This window comes from Thermobia domestica, chromosome 6, assembly GCF_964235325.1.
Source record: "Thermobia domestica chromosome 6, izTheDome1.hap1.1, whole genome shotgun sequence".
NCBI classification, from domain to species: domain Eukaryota; kingdom Metazoa; phylum Arthropoda; class Insecta; order Zygentoma; family Lepismatidae; genus Thermobia; species Thermobia domestica.
The window spans coordinates 63,783,225-63,800,151 of record NC_137459.1 but is presented as its reverse complement, the minus strand read 5'-3'; the positions used below and the strand labels follow the sequence as shown (position 1 = coordinate 63,800,151).

The 16,927-nt window shown below is 35.7% G+C and overlaps 1 protein-coding gene across 2 annotated transcripts in view; it reads left to right on the top strand.

The window, feature by feature from the left end:
* Window positions 1-3,277: 3,277 nt before the first annotated feature.
* LOC145688035 (uncharacterized protein KIAA2013 homolog) overlaps window positions 3,278-16,927 on the top strand; it is an 81,626-nt gene continuing 67,976 nt past the window's right edge. For both annotated transcript variants that reach the window (XR_014131832.1, XM_081761733.1), the window contains exons 1-3: window positions 3,278-3,898; window positions 13,402-13,462; window positions 15,387-15,490. Coding sequence is in view for 1 of the 2 variants with exons in the window: in XM_081761733.1 (XP_081617859.1) it covers window positions 13,407-13,462; window positions 15,387-15,490 (160 nt within the window). In the remaining variant the exon portion in view is untranslated. The remainder of the gene's footprint in view (window positions 3,899-13,401; window positions 13,463-15,386; window positions 15,491-16,927) is intronic.

Here is a 16,927-nt window from a genome sequence, read left to right as displayed (position 1 = left end):
CAATGGACAACAAAAGCCTAGTCGGTTAAATTTCGATAATGTGCATTTTATTTACGTTGATCTTTCTCAACTCTTAACTCTGGTCACTGAACTGAAGCACTATGGGGGACACTGTTTATGACAAGGCTGAGCACCCATGAAGACATTTCTTTCTACTGTCATAATGCCACCCAATCCATAAGCAATACGTGCAGTTGTCTTCCTCTTGTTTGTTGATCGCTTCCCATTCCAAAAACATATTTGGCAATGATATTTTCTAGGAAGATTTACAACGACTCACCAAAGGTAGTCGTCAACCTGGTTCGGCTAGTAATATAAGTAAATCTTGAGTGGTAGTAATTGTTTACACATTAAAATATCTTCAATAATTATATACACTATTATTCTCACCTTTTCTATCGAAATTACAAGTCGATGATGAGTATAAAATAATTTATTAGTTGATACTCTTTTAACGTATTTTCACTCTACACTGTCTTGTAAGCGTACATGTTAGTTAGGTATCCATAAACAACTACATAGCAACCCATTATACAATAATGTATATTTCTTACATATATTAAAAACATTCTTCTTTTGTTATTTTTAAATTAACATTATATCAAGTATAGTGCTTGTATAGAAGCACTTTCTGCCCAAGGTACAGGTAATTATTAAACGATACAAAGTATCTCGTTGTAGATTGTGGAATGGTTGTTGGGAGAGGAACGAACAGTCTATTTGTATTTTGTGCATATGGTGGGATTGTAGGGGTGGGGGGGAATGTCGCTGTCTTTTGTCGCACTGCCGTAGTGCTTAATATAACGTCTATTGAAAAACCTATATTTTATATCATATTCGTAAAATCTCCCTTTTTCCAAAAGAGCTTTCCTAAATCTCCCTGCGCCGCGGGAAATTTTCCTCAAACTAGCATCACTTGTAAGTATGACATTGGCGTCAATGATGCAAGAGTCAGTTTCAATTGTATATTGCTGTTTTATACCCAACCACTCAAAGATTCGACTTTATTATGTTTTTAATGTATTTTACTTATACCTCAGTCTGTACAATGCCTATTTGAAGCTATTTGGATTTTTTTCATCTAACATTTTTTCCAGTAAATATTCACATTTAAAACACAACAAAATTCATTTTCCAGTTTGGCTCCCACTTCAGCAGGCGCCTACTGCGAATGCGTAGTTCGCAGGATTCAAGATCCTGCCCCGTTCAGGCCGAGAACAGAACCCAACTAACCCCTGCGGGACTTCTAACCCGTTCCTACTCATACTATTACTTTTACTACTACTACTACTTATACTATGGATCCGTATAATAAAACTGTAGGGAAATAAATATTTATTTATTTATTCTTCACTCTGTTCTTTTAAATTAAATATATAAAATAGTAGATATTACCACTACCGTATCTGCCACTATTGTTAATATTAAAGCGCGAGGAAATTCGTGAATAGTGCATAACCCAGAGGCGGATCCATCTGGGGCGATGCCCCCCAGAAGGGGAAACTTATTTTATACAGAGTGTTTCAAAACAACACCGACAACGTTTGGGAGGTGATTCCTGACATCAAGATAAGACAAAAAGTATAGATCAACCTGAGTGCATAAATGCTTCCTTTTGGAGTTATAGGCTGCCTAAAACATGAAAAAGTGAAATTTAAAAGCCCATAGCTCCAAAACTATGGGACCTACCGTAGTTGGGTCAAGACTTCACTTAGAAACTAGTATATGCCCTATCCAAATATCCAAATTTCAGAATCCTGCGATACTTCCGCAACAGTTTTTATAGAGGTAGTTGATGAGTACTTCCAATTAAATATCCATAACCAAACTCCCTCTATAAAAATTGTTGAGTGAGTAAATTAGGATTCTGAAACATTTATTTTTTGGTAGAGCACATATTAGTTCTTAAGTGCAGTCTTTAGGTCTCATAGTTTTGGAGCTTCTTGTTCACCTCAACCATAGGTAGGTGGTCAACATGGAAATTTTAAAACTTTTCTCTGGTTTGGGAGAGCTGTTTGATACTTTGATAAGGTTTCTTCTTCTGCATCTGGATATTCTATCCTTAGTCTTCCTCTTCCTGATTTTTCTTCTGCCTTTCCCTCTATCATCACGGTGATCCAATCGGAGTGCCGAATAAGATGGCCAAGCATGCTGTTTCTTCTTTTTCCTATTATCTTCATGATCTGTCGTCCTTCGTTAGCTTCCTTTAGTACGCCTTCATTGCTTTTTCTTTCGGTCCATGATATGAGCAACATTCTGGGCCAACACCATATTTCAAATGCTTCCAGCTTGGAGGTTTCAGCTTTTCTCAATGTCCATGTCTCTGACCAATAAAGCGCCACGCTCCATACCAGCGTCTTAATAAATCGTTTACGAATGTCCAGCGACACATTTCTTCATGTTAGCAGTGCTCTTTTATCGCTACTATCCTGTAGTCAATGATAAATTAATATTGTTAGTTTTGAAATTAGATTTGAAGGAGGGGTATTAATTGGTATTATATCCTGTTGAAAATTCATGTCACCACTGATTTACTGTTCTGCATAATTCCTGCAATGTTATTCTCTCGGAAATGCTTAATGCTTAATTTTCTCAGAAATGCACATTTTGACGAAGAACAAATATAAATCTGTGATAAAAGTGGGTATTCACTGACTGAACTTACTGAATGGAATATCTGTTGACCAGTCCCACAAACTCTTGATATCTCTAACAGTATCAGTCTGTGGGGAGCAACTAGGGGGGGGGGGGCAAGAATTTGAGCAAGGGGGCCTGGCCCCAGGCTCTCCCATGGTTCCGCCACTGTGTTGATGTCAATCATCTTCAGCCTCTGTATGGCAATGGTAGAACTGCTCCCCACTACCATAATATCTCTCTTCGCCTGGCTCCTACCCCTAAAGACCTGTCCAGCATGGGAAGCCCTCTGATAGCAAAGCTATCTCCGGCATAGCTCTTGGGATCATTAGAGCACGCAAACCCTTCCCCCCCCAGCGGCAAGGTGGAGACCCTTGAAGTTCATTTTTTCATGTTTTCGGCAGCCTATAACTCCAAAAGGAAGCATTTGCACTCCCAAGTTGGTGTATACTTTTTGTCTTATCTTGGCGTCAGGAACTACCTCCCAAATATTGACGGTGTTGCTTTGAAATACCCTGTATATAAATAAAATCCATCCCACAGTTTGGAGCTCTTAAAAGTTGCTCTAAGTAGCAGTATTACATCCCACCGCCCACCCAGAAGTCCGTCCTGGATCCGCCCCTGACATAATCTCTGATGTATTCGGAGGAACGTCATCATTTTAGTCACATGCATATATGTATGACTCTCTATTCTGTATCTACAGAATATAACCTTCTTATTTACTTTTTAGAGTTGGTTAAAGTTGTCTACGAAAACACTATTACCTGTTATTCATGTGACACTGATTCAAACATGGACGCTAATCTCATTATCGCATGTTGAAGATGATTTCCATACCACAGTCTGGCTCCTTGCTACAGTCTATGAAAAATATGTCTGCGTGCGTGGTAGAGAATGAAAATAACGACGTTCGAGTTTGTTTATTGACTTTGTGACTTTTATTGACGATGTTGAGGATAACAGTTTTTGTTAAGATATTAAATAATGGTGCAATTAAGGAATAATGATATGTGCATTGATGTATTAGTGTTTCATGATTGTACGTTGGAAATAATTTAAAAACTTGGTAACCTGTAGGATTATGAGCGTGTGTACATCATGTAAAAGAATTTATGCGATTTGTGCACGATAGTAAGGATTTTATGTTCAGCAATAATGCGCACTTTGTTTTACATTGGATTGTAATTAAATTCGCATACACTGCAATTGACAGAAGTAATAATGTCTCGTGATTGAGACTAATGCAGGGATGAATGTAGAGGTAAGATTTTGTGTCAATATGGGAGTGTGAATGTTTGCTTATACCTTTATTATATATTACATTTTTTAGAATGCGTTCTAGTTTACTTTCACAAATAAGAATTGAAAACATAAATGACAGCGAATCTATTGTTGTTCAAAGACGAGTTATCCTGTTTACCATGTCCATATGTGAGGCACCTAACTTACAAGGGAATTTTGTACCTAGCCTAATCTGACATCTACGAATTCAACGGTACAGCGTATATACAAACGGTGTTTAGGGTTTCGCGTTTCGGACTAACCTAGGACAATTCAAAAATAGGTAATCCTGCCTTTTAGCATCGTAAATTAAAATTAGTGATTTCAGAGTTGCTACATATTGCAACATACTAATCGAAAGTCGCAGACCCACCCTAACTTATGAACATCTTTTCACAAAGAAAATGACACTGCTCAAAATTAAATATTCAATCTGCATTTATCTTGTCCGAATGGATGGCTACTATATATTGAGAGTCACATCGTGAGTCCATATTAGGTAACCTGACTATAGAGCATAATGTGTCAGAGTTTCAAACCTATCGTCTTAGTAACTGACACAGGAAGCGTATGGTGCAATACGGGAGAGAGATGTGACGATCGATTCCAGCAACAATCGATAGTGCCTCAAAACGATTCACCCCTTCGGTGCTTTCTATCTTAGGGGGACATAAATTTGTAAAATTACGGGAAAAAATATGTGAATTGATTTCACAAGGATTGCATAAGTTATCAAAACATTTTGGGATCTTTTCTCTTATATGCATAATCAGGTAGAAATGTGAAATGCAAAGTGTGCCCCTTACTACCTGATACTCCATAACGAACACATTACGAAGTGAAGTGCTCTATAAAGGTAGTCCACAATATGATCATAGAAGTGCCGCAAAGGTGTGCCACATGCAAGGCTTTTGTTTTTATTTAAAGTGTTTTTCCACTATCCTCGTTTATGCGTACATTCACCATCACTGACGCGCCTACACCCTATGGATTCAAACCTCTCCCTCCCCTGCTGCGCTTCTGTCTGACTTAGTTAGGCATCATTCGTGCTTTTCAGTGGCCACCTACCCAACTCGGTTTGTATATTTCCTCACAATAAGTTTATAGATCCATTGAAACATTGTTTTCGTTATATCTGATCAGTTCAAAAGCACTACTTTTGAGCAGTAATACAATATATATGCATTCGTAGTTAGTGGAGAATAACGAAAGCACGAAATTAACATATATGTGCGAAATAAAATTACAACTGAAGGATGGAAATGAAATCTGAGTAATTGTGGGTAAGGTATGTTAACATAACCATAAGGAGTTGAGATGTTCCTCCGATCACGGGGGCTGTCACCGAAACCGTAGCCAATGGCCTTCTTGGGTTTGTAGGAAAATAGGGAAATGACTTCCTTTCTGTTTGATATGATCTGAGTTGAGTTTGGCAACCCTTTCAGCAGCAAAGCTATATGAGACGTGAACTTACAGCTTAACTTGGGAGCTGCACGACCTGAGCTTTCGCCGAGAATAAAACCCTGGACTCCCACGCTACCGCCTGGCGACGAGAGAGTTCGACCTCTTATTGGACGTTGTAGTAAACTCCTTTAACGTCAATATTTTTGTTTGGTTGTAGAACTTGCTTCCATAATAATTTTGAACTTGGTCAAATTTATTTACATATTTATATATAAAATCAACAGAAAGAGTTTTAATGTAACTCTAATATGAAGTCGTGTACCTACGCTAAAGTTTTAGAATTAAGATTTAAACACAAAAATGTAGTGTGGGGTTAAGTTCCAAAGTTGGGCGTCCGTTTCCAGGAAAATTTTTAAAATTTACAGGAAAGATGTGGATAAATTGATCGTTTGTGTGTTTGATAATATATGAGTCTCAAAAAATTGTTTATGTGTTATATATAAGCGGTTATAATCATGGGACTATATTATGCCAAGCGGAGGGAACTACTTGGCGCAAGGTAACCGAACAGTTGCATTGTGGGAAAGTAACGAGCATTTATGTTATCAACATGGCGAATGTACAAGGGCAATGAACTAACAGTTTTAACATTTGTGAAGCAATACGTTGATAACGAGCAAAATCTTGTAAAAGTTTGTGAAGAGCACGGATTAATGAACCTAATAACAAATTGTTGAAAGTGTGCAAAGGAGATAACAGCGAAAAAACGTGGAGAAAGCGGACGCCCAACTTCAGAATAAATGCCTTAGTATGTTTAAATGAAAGGGGATGAAATATTACAGACACAATTAAAAAATATGCAGTAGATGTTGACCGAAATCACTAGATTAATGTTTCCGTAATCGGTATTGTAAAAGTTTAATTTTATCAAGTATGTTTTCTTACTATGCCATTAAGAGATATATCTTTCTCAAGTAATATAGGGGAAGGTAGTACACAGTGGATCAATTTTTAAAACTTTCAGCATATATCCGTTTAATGCAACTATTACTGGAATTTTTTTTAGTGTAGAACATGGACACATGTCTCCACTACATTCGTAAGTAATTTATTAATATGAAGCGCTGCTCTATATTTTACAGTTACAGTTAACGCTAATGCTTGTAAAGTGATTCACTGTGTACCACCATCGTACACAGTGGATCATATATGCGTACACAGTGGATCAAAGGAACAATGTATTGAAAGTAATGAATAGAAACCGTATGATAAAGGGACTCATCATCTGAAAATCTCCTAATCTACATAAAATTGTAAGCATTATTGTAAAAATCTCTATTACTCACAATACAAAATAAATTTTAAAATTCTAAATAAAAGTTAGAATCGAAGTATTACAAGCATCTTAATAGCATAGTATTAATTTCAGAAATTGATTACCAAAATAAACAATACAAACGACTGTTATAAAACAAACTTTTTAGACAATTAAATTGATATCTTGTACGGAGAATCTTTGGTTTTGGATTAGTAAATTTAGTAGTTATGCACAATAGCATAATCAATTTGTTATAAAATAGAGAATTTAACTTTCTGTACTGAGTTCAATTAGTCTGATTATTCAAATTATTAGTTTCGCTATGACGACAAAAATATATGTCCAACTCGACATTATCATCCTTTGAAACTTCAAAAGGTTAGCGGAGATCAATTCCATGGAACTCTACCGGCAACCTGATATTAACATACAGTATTTTATTCTTCACAATAAAAGATATTGTGTGTGGGTGAAATATCTGGATTATTTGGGTGGACGAAACTTTCATGTATCTTGAGTTGAGTTGATTTTGAGTTTAACGTCCCTTTTCAGCAGCGACGCTATATGAGACGTGGACTTTCATATATCTTCTCACTTCTTAGAAACGAAATCTAAAAATCATTTTTATTGTCTTTCCTAGTCGTGATTTGACCAATGTAATGTGTCTGTGAAAGAAATCTTACAAGAACGTAATCACCAGGTTGAACTTTTCTTTGGCTCTGTTCCAAATCATCAATAAGTACGGTAGTAGTTTCTGTCTCTAAAGTAACATGGTCCGTATTCCTTAGCGTGAGGGGCATAATCGTGTGACGTTAAACTGAAAGATTTCGTTTTCTAAAGTATCATCATCATCTAAAGAATCTTATATAATTGACTTAAAATCATCATTCCCCGTTGAACTATCGTTTTCTTTTCCTTTCTTCAGGACTGAAAGTCTTTATTTTATCCGTTTTGCTTCAGATTGCTGCTGAATTTGTACTCCTTTTATTCACGGGCTTCTTTCTCTGTTATTACTTTCTTGGATGTCTGGTCTGTTCTAGTTCATGTCTAAGTTGGAAATACGTGAAAGGCTACAGAATTTGGGATATTTCGTAGATAAGTTACGTAAATTACTAAAGAATGCCTCAGCATTGTGTTTGTTGAATGACATCAATCTTGAGAGTCTAAGATTGACGCTATTCAACACATCTTCGGGATTTCGAATATTAAGATCTTTATTACGATTCACTCTAGACCAGAATTTTGCTTTTTTCCCACTAAGCAGGTATCGGTATATTGTTGTTCTTATCAATTTCATATGCCAAACGCCCCACGGCAATGTAGACTAAGACATTTTGTTGCACATTTTTATATATTTCGGAAATAAATGCTCCAACTCTGAAGTGAATATTTGTCGTACAGAATAATTTGACTTCATTTTAACATTGTCACCTGGTACTTTCTTATTTTTTGACACATCTGCTCAAGGTTGTGTAATCAATGTTCTTCAATTTACCAACGCTGCTAATAGAATATCCCTGCTCCACCACTAATTGCACTGCTTCTCTCATCTAAATAAATGTCTTTCATGTTGCCTTGCGTATATTTCCTTGTGGTTGAACCATTAATCTGTAACGTGTAACATGATATTAAAAGCTCCGTGAAATGCCAATACTATGACTTGTTTCTAAACGAGTATGCCAAATACATTGAACTTCTATAAACACAATGAGGTACAGAGGGATCAGTCCACTGTGTACCACACCGATGTGATCCACTGTGTACCACACTGATGTGATCCACTGTGTACTTGTTGGTGTCAGCCCAAACAGTTTCCCACAACAAGGAACTATTAAAGTAGAAAATAACAAAATAAACAATGCTATATTATAAATACATTCTTACTTCCCATGTCCATGATATTCTAAATTACAAGATAAATCACAAAGCCAGAGCATTCACTTCTATTACTTCATTTTTTACTTCAGCACAAGGAAAACAGATTTTTCACTTCACCACAAATAAGAAGCATCCATTGTTGTTGACATTTTGTTCATAAGTGTGTAATGTGAAAACAGAATAACTGACATGCGCTAGGTGAATTTGTGCAATAAATAAATGAATAACGCCTTCTGATCCACTGTGTACTACCTTCCCCTATATCTCTGGGAAAGCTAAATATCCTCTTGTTTAAAGTTTGTCGTATGGTAACCCTACTCAAAATGTATCTTTCTCAGTGTGGCGGTGGGAGGGGGATCATATTCCACATAAAATATTGGATCTAGTATAGGACGATTCTCTGGATTAGAACAGTACTAACATATTCAGACCAAGAATAAGTAGAGAAAATAAAGTTACCTCTTGATATGCGTACAATGAGTTGAAAAGGAAGCATCCATTATAAATTGGCCCGAATGTAAACTTGGAAAATTTGCTCTCCTTGAAAACATCAGAAACAAACAAATATATGTATATATGTATGTACATTGATCTATGTGGCAGCAAAGGTGTTATATTCCACATTTAATACTATAGCTTGGTTTTCGGGTCTAGCATAGAAAGATGAGGAATTTTGGAACAAAACTTACAGGATTAATAGCTCTTCAGATCCAGAATAAATATCAATAAAACAAAAAACTCTACACGTTCAATGGGGACATAGGTTAGCATAACACTGAGAAAGTGTTCCGAATAAAACAAAATTTGGAAAATTTACTCTTATTGAAAGAATGAGAAACAAACAAAAATAAATAAGTGAATAAAGATTATCTTTGTCTATGTGGCGCTGAGAGAGCGGTCGTCACATTCGACATAAAATACCATGATTTGATTCTTGGGTACTGTCTAGAACGATTTGTGCGATTAGAACAGAGCTTAGAGGACACATCTCTCTTCGGCCCTACACTAGAAGTTGAGAAAATAAAACTCTTTACTGTTCAGAGGAAACTGTTTAAGCTCTTCACGGATATGGCATCAAATGATACCACATATTTATTCGGAAAATAATCCGAAACTTTTTTTCACGAAGAACAGTGCGAACTGAAGGCAAGTAAAAACAAGTGCTTCAGAATATTATTTTTATTTACCTTCAGTTCGCACTCTTCTTCGTGAAAAAGTTCGGATTATTTTCCCGATAAATGTGTGGCATCGTTTGATGCCATATCCATGAAGAGGTTAAGATGATAGTGTAAGCAATAGAACAAAACTTCCAAATGTCTTCCCTTGACACCGCGAGAGAAAAGGAATATTTTCTTTTCTCGTATGTGGTGGAGGGGAGAGGGGTCATATTCCTCATAAAAAATATATATATATATATTGTTCGGCTTTTGGGTCCAACCTGGTAAGATTGGTAGTGTTGGAATAGAGCTGATAGAGTATTTCAGACCAAGAATAAAAATTTAGAAAACTAAATTCTGTGGATTTTGAAAATTCTTGTTCATTTTTTCTGATCTTAGGCTGCTTGGTTGAGTTTTAATGAGTTTCTGTTTTGAGTTCTTATGCAACACCGAGACTGAAAGACGGAACCTACTATTAACAAAGGCTGCAAACACAACCAGAGTGCAGTTTCCAGATGCACGGATCATCGTGTAAGCTCAACTGTTATAGTGTGTGGGTCGTTCAACTCTGCACGATCTAGTTTCAAAGAGTGCTAGACTACAAGGTCGTTAACGCTCTCGCCTTCGGTGCGAGTGATCCCGGGTTCGATTTCCAGTGGGGCCACTCGGTCGAAAAAGTGTAAAAAGCTTTTTGAGGCCAGCCACCCTGAATGAGGTTTTCCTGGGATTTCTTCATTCACACCAGGCAAATGCCGGAGTGGTACCTAACTCATAGGTCCCAGGCCACTTCCTTCCTTCCCTTTCCCTGGATAGTGTGCTCCCCAAGGGACGTCATCTCTCATACGTGACTGGCTAAATGACCTTAGATGCCAAAAATCCAGAAATCTAATTCCTAAATCCTAAAGGATCAGTGGCTGACATTGAGCCGTTTTACGCCCTGTGGTTTCTGTTATTTATCTGGTCTTTAATAAGTACTGATTTCATCATTATTATTGTTCATTTTCATGTGAATGACTGTAGTTGAAGACAAATACAACTTTTTGCCCTGTTTAAAATATATGGTGGTTCTTAAAATACCCTTTGCTCTACTTGTTTCCTGTTTTCTCGATTACTCTTCTTTCGGGGTAATTTTGGTTCCTCTTCTTTTCTTCAAGTGCGTTCTTGTGAATCACATTGAAGAATGTTGAAGGTCATACAATTCTTCCCCACACGAAAGGAAATTTTGCTGATGTTCCGCAATAATCTAGAAATAGGGCAACCATACGTCCTGTGTCGACCGGAACAGTCCCGTTTTAGGGACGTGTCCTGTCAGTAGATGGAAAGAAATAGTACTTGTCCCGTTTGATGTAAGTGATAGAAGTAAATAACAGACCCAGTACCTTTATTCCTTGTAAAAGTATTAATAATTAATAAAGAGGCAAGCATTAAACTGAAATTCCCTACATTAAATGTGATCTATAGTTAGCAGTACTGCTCACTTCAGTGGTCAACTTCTTACCCGATGTAATATCAAGGGTTCAAGCTAGGGCAAAGGAGCAAATGCAGGCAGCATCATGTCCTACTAAATTGTAAGTTAAATGCTGTTTATATTTTGTAGCTTATATGTATTATGTTATATTAAAATAAATGTATTAGGTAAAGAGGGACTAATTTACGCACTGACCTGCTTCTCATTTCTCATGATTTTTAAAAAGCCGGAACCTCTCCCGTTTTCAGTTGAAAATTTTATAATTATCCTACCTAGAAAGCTTTCCATCAGGGTTGGCTGGTTTAAACCAAAGTGGTTTATACCATGGTTTAAACCTTGATCTAAACCAGCTGGGTTAAAAAAAAAAAAAAAAAAAAAGAAAGAAAGAAAGAAACCTGGTTTAAACCAAAAAACGAAAAATGTTCGTAAAAGTGTAAGTGTTCGTAAAATCTTGATGAACACACATTTGTGGGTTATCGCGTGTCACTCCCTCATATTATTTGTATTATATTCAGACCTAAATTCGCTATTCATTACTCAAAGAGATTATACTATAAAAGCAACTTTTTTTAATAAGTTTATGAATGTTTCTTTTCTGATATTTTTAGTTTGTTGTTATTGTTATGCAATTGCAATCAAAGAAAAATTCCAAATATTGTTTCGCTTTAATAATGTTTACTACTGATAAAATACATCGAAATGCCGTACTTTGTTTTTGGGGAGGGGGGGGGGTCATACAAACCTCTCGAGAGACACTTACTGAAATCAGAAGTATCTTTGGTATTTATTTATGTATAAATGGGTCAGAGCCAAGGTGGACTCAAATAATTCTTATCTTTATTCACTTTTCTTACTGATATGCAAATGAAGTCGTCGGTTTTTATTTTTTATTTTTTTTTTATTTTTTTTTTTAACTTGGACTTAATTAGTCCTTCTGTACTCTGCAATATTTTGAAATTGTCCATATGTAATTCCGTATAATGGTTTCAGTTGTGCAACTCTTTATCTTTTTGCCTTCTCAAATGACTCTTGATAATTTGACAATTATATTAAAAATATTTAAAGATCAGTATAACGTATCAGGAATCTTTTATGAGTGAGTCGGCAGATGTATTACATTTGTGGCCAATTAGTCCCGGTTTCAAGTTCAAATGAAGGACAATTTGTTTCAGATGTAAGTCGAGAGACGGTTTGGACTCCGCTTTAAGCTTATGTGACCCCTTCCAGCATAACCCGGTTGTTGCATAGTAACACCAAATTGAAACAGACTTATTTCTGTCCATGTGTGATACAAATGCATAGAGCAAATTATTTAAACCAAAAGAACCTGGTTTAAACAAACAAACAAAAAAGCAGGTTTAAAACTAGTTTCTTTTTTTCCTTTTTTTATGGGTTCAAAATGATTGCACTTCTTGCCCTGGAATGGGATTATTCCATCTATTGTTCAAAAATTTATATTGAATCGTCCAGTTGGAACCGACCTCTTGACGGTTCAATAAAATTTGTATTATGTCCTCCAAATGAAGCATTGCATACTGGCTATTGGTCCGATACAATGTAGCTCCCGTCATCTACGTAATCTTGCATTCTTGGAACTAAAGTTTTGGTTGATCGGAACAATCGTACCAGAAATTAAGTTTGTATTTCTGCGTACTCGACCAAATGACGAAAGATAGTGGCACGTGTGTATATAGGTTAGTCTTGTCAACTTAAACATTAACTTGCTCCTCCAATAGGTAAAAAAAAAAAAAAAAAAAAAAAAAAAAAAAAAAAAGCCAAACTTTTTTTTTCTTTCTTTCTTCATATGACAACCCTGAAATTTGATGACCAGGACCAGCTGTTTCCCCTCCCTATTCCACACTTCTGAATTTCATACAAGGTTCAATTTGCTTCAACTAAAAAATTAATTTCGCTTTACTACGACTTACCCTCTTGCCGCGTACTTAAGTATTTTTAAGAGCTGAATTTATCTTATGGTTTTTAATAGTGTGCCCATTACAGTTTAATGCGAAGGAAAACGTGTCGTTTTATCTGTGCTAATCACATAGTAGAAATCTAGTTTGAAAAGTTCCCCGTGACATTAATATAGCGTCTCCATTGTCGTAATTCTTCTTTAAAATATAGGTCCTACTCCCATGGATTTAAGTTGAATCTGTATACGATCAAAAAGTAACTTTCACAGCAAATAGTTTGTGGATCACGCTTGAAAGCAATGTATTTTAACTTTGATACAGTTCTGTTTTCTTCTTCATTTACAGGCGATATGGATCATATCGAAGCGATTCGGAGGCTAAAGAGGAGCCTAGATGGCTACTTCAAGTAAGTATTTATGTGTAGGTAGTTTGGCGGGGCTTAATAGGACGCCGAAGTAGGTGTCTGTGTGTATTAAACTCTATATTGTAATTAAGTTACATTAAATTCAAATCCTTCTAAGGATAAAATTTTTGAATGAAAATAAAAAAAAAAAAAAGAAAGAAAGAAAGAAAATAGAAGGAAAGAAAATTAATTCGCTTGTCGTCTTTCTGTAAGCGATATTCAAGAGAGTGTTTATCCGGTAATCAGGTCCGCTTATATATTGTATGAAGCCCCAGACTAATTTCCTATATGGTCACTTCGAACGTAACTTTTCGACTTCCAACAAGGGTTGGTGAACGTGTTTGTGTTTCTAGTCTGTCTTAGCACAGCACAACAGCGTGGTCGTTGCTTTGAAACTTGATTCTCTTTGGACTTATTAATATAAAATCGCGAAACACGAATTGCTGTTGTGCACAGGGAACTAACTGTATAAATGTGAGGAGATGGCACTCTACCAATTTATTTTCTCTAATTTTAATGAATTCTGAATTTTCTCAAGGGATTTAATTGTGGCTTACTCACGACGAAGAATAATGCCGTTCGACGCTTGTGTTAAAAATCCATAACTAGACAATTTAAACATCCTTCCAACTTTTTAGGAAGATTAACTTGTCATTGCCTTGATTTCCGAGAATAAAGTACAGCACAGTGAAAGCAGTTGGAAGTAATTGTGATACTAGACCTTTGTTGAATGGTCAGTAGAGTCGAGGTAATGACTCCAGATATTTGCAGTTAGTGCACTTACATACCTACATTTTTTTAAGTATACAAGCTATATAGATGTTTAAACTATATAATTTCAATTCATACTTCAAACTTGAACGACCAACTGAAAAAACATGCAAAATGAAGATAAATAAGAAGAAAACCAAAGTGATAATGTGCGCAAGAGCAGGAAGGAAGGAGCAAACGTATGGCTAGAGGGAGAGAAAATCGAAGCCGTTCCCCTATTTAGGAAGCCTAATATGCTCGGACGGAAGAAGCGAAGAAGACGTAAGCTCCAGAATAGCGCAGGCTAAACAAGCTTTCAATAAGAAAAGAGGACTGCTAACATCAAGGAATGTGTCGTTGGACGTTGGGAAACGATTTATTAAGGCTCTGGTATGGACCGTGGCGCTTTACGGATCAGAGACGTGGACATTCAGAAAAGCTGAAATATCCAAGTTTGAAGTGTGGTGTTGGCGCAGAATGCTGTGAATACGCATGTTTTCATATTCGTCCCTGATTTTTCTATAAATGTAGTTGAATTTTTTATGGATGATTTTACAAATTTTAATATAATTTATCCTCATATTGAATATGAACACCCCCGAAGTAAATTCCTTATGGTAGGATATTCTTCATGTGTATTTATTACTTCGGTCCTTTACGGATTAAGATGTTTAAAACGAAATATGTACTATAATTGTCAAAATTGGCTTCCTTTCGTCCAAGTGTTCTGAAGTGAATTCTCAGGGTCACTGTAACTCCTCACTCTTATATATCAGAACGGTAATATACTGCTATTGAGTAAGTTGCACGCGTTAGAAACATATTTGCAAAAGCATACGAATCAGGAAAACTGATTTTGTTTTTATTCTAATATCACATAATAAAATAAATCTACCCTTCCTTAGTTTACAAATTAAAAATAATGTAGTTTAAGTTGTATTCAGATTTTTTTTTTTAAATCAAGTACAAGTGATTTAAATAAAAGAAAAAAATCAACAAAAATGATTTTTTGAAAAGATTTTTTTTTTTTTTTAACTTGTAAATTTTACGTACTTAAACCACAGCACTTTTAGCACTCAATTTATTTTGGTTATGTTCTATTTGCTCATTAGTCTTGAACATATGTTTAATTTTATGCTTAAAGTGATTCTTCGTAATATGTTCATTTCTCTTTCAGTTACAGACGGATCTTTATTTTGATTACTATTGTATTTGGATTGATCTTGTATTTGGGACCATCCATTCTACGTTTGTTTTCTCCAAGAAAAATTAACGTTCAAGGTGAGTAGTACGGACATCCGAAGTGGTTTGTATTTAAGGTAAAAGGTCTGTTTTTCTATCTGATAAAGTGTACAGTCGAGTTAAGAAAATCTGATTGCTGCAATTGTTATAATCAAATATAAATAAACTTTCACTCTTTCAAATCTTTATTATTTCAATCATAATTATTAAAATAGTATTTTCATGTGACTGAATGATATTTGCGCGCTCTTGGTGTTCTTAGTTCCATGTTCGGTTCCCGATGAGGTCACGAAATTTTTGTTGTGTATTAAGCATCGTTATGCTATTGGGGAACCATCTGAGTTAACAGGTAGGAACTCTGCTGTAGAAAGCCAGAAATAGCGGTTTTGTGAGTTGATATACTGACTAATTAACTATACATTATTCAAAAAAAAAAAAAAAAAAATATTTGATCTGCCGTAACCGGTTTTTATACAGCAAATTATACATTTAGACAAGAAAATCATTTTTCGCTACACTTACTTTTGTTATAAACACAATGAAACACAGTTACATGTACTTTTTTTCGTGGTAAATGACACTGAACATTAATGACGATCAATGTAATGCGTTTTCATGCATGCTAGATAATCACACCCCGCTGTATCCAAATAATCTCTCTTTCCTTTAAAATGATTGTTTGCTACATTACTAAGCTCCGTGTCACTCGAATTGGCGTATGACATCAGCCAATAAGCTCGCAGTGTGCTATTACTAAACCTTCAGAAATAAATCTAATCATTCAAAATTGATTTTGTTCATATTTGTGAACAATTATGAATTATTAGATTCTTCACTGAAGGGTTGATAACAGCGCACTGTGAGCTTATTGGCTGACGCCATACGCCAATTCGAGTGACGCGGAGTGTAAACACATTAAAATACACAGTGTCACATTTATAATCAATAAAGAGTACATTAAATATAATTTAAAAAATATATCCGTACTTGTAACCATACTTATAAACAAGGACACCAGTCCTCACAAAGGTAAAGATCTAGGCCAATCACAATTTTTGCTTATATCAGGTGCAGTAGCGGACCAGAATGAATAGTTAATCCACATACACTACTGTATTTCTCAGTCAACGGGATTTTTTGAGTCTTAAAGGGAAAATCCCGTCGATTTGTTTTATACTATTTGCTGAACGTCTTGGCTTGTTGCTAAGTGGAGTAGGAATGCAACAACCAATTTTACTTCCAAGTCTAATACGATGCAGAAGGCAGTGCGATACAGAGCAATGGCCGTAAAAATAACTCATAATTCTTGTAGCTTGCTTGCTTTTTATTGAGTACATCGGTAAGATATTCGTACTTTTGGAAACAATTATGACGCCTGAGGATGAGTATATTATGGTATACTACAGAATTCCTAGACTTTGAATGTTCACAACTGTAGTTCCTAAAACCTTCCGAGAGTATGTTGTCATCATACCG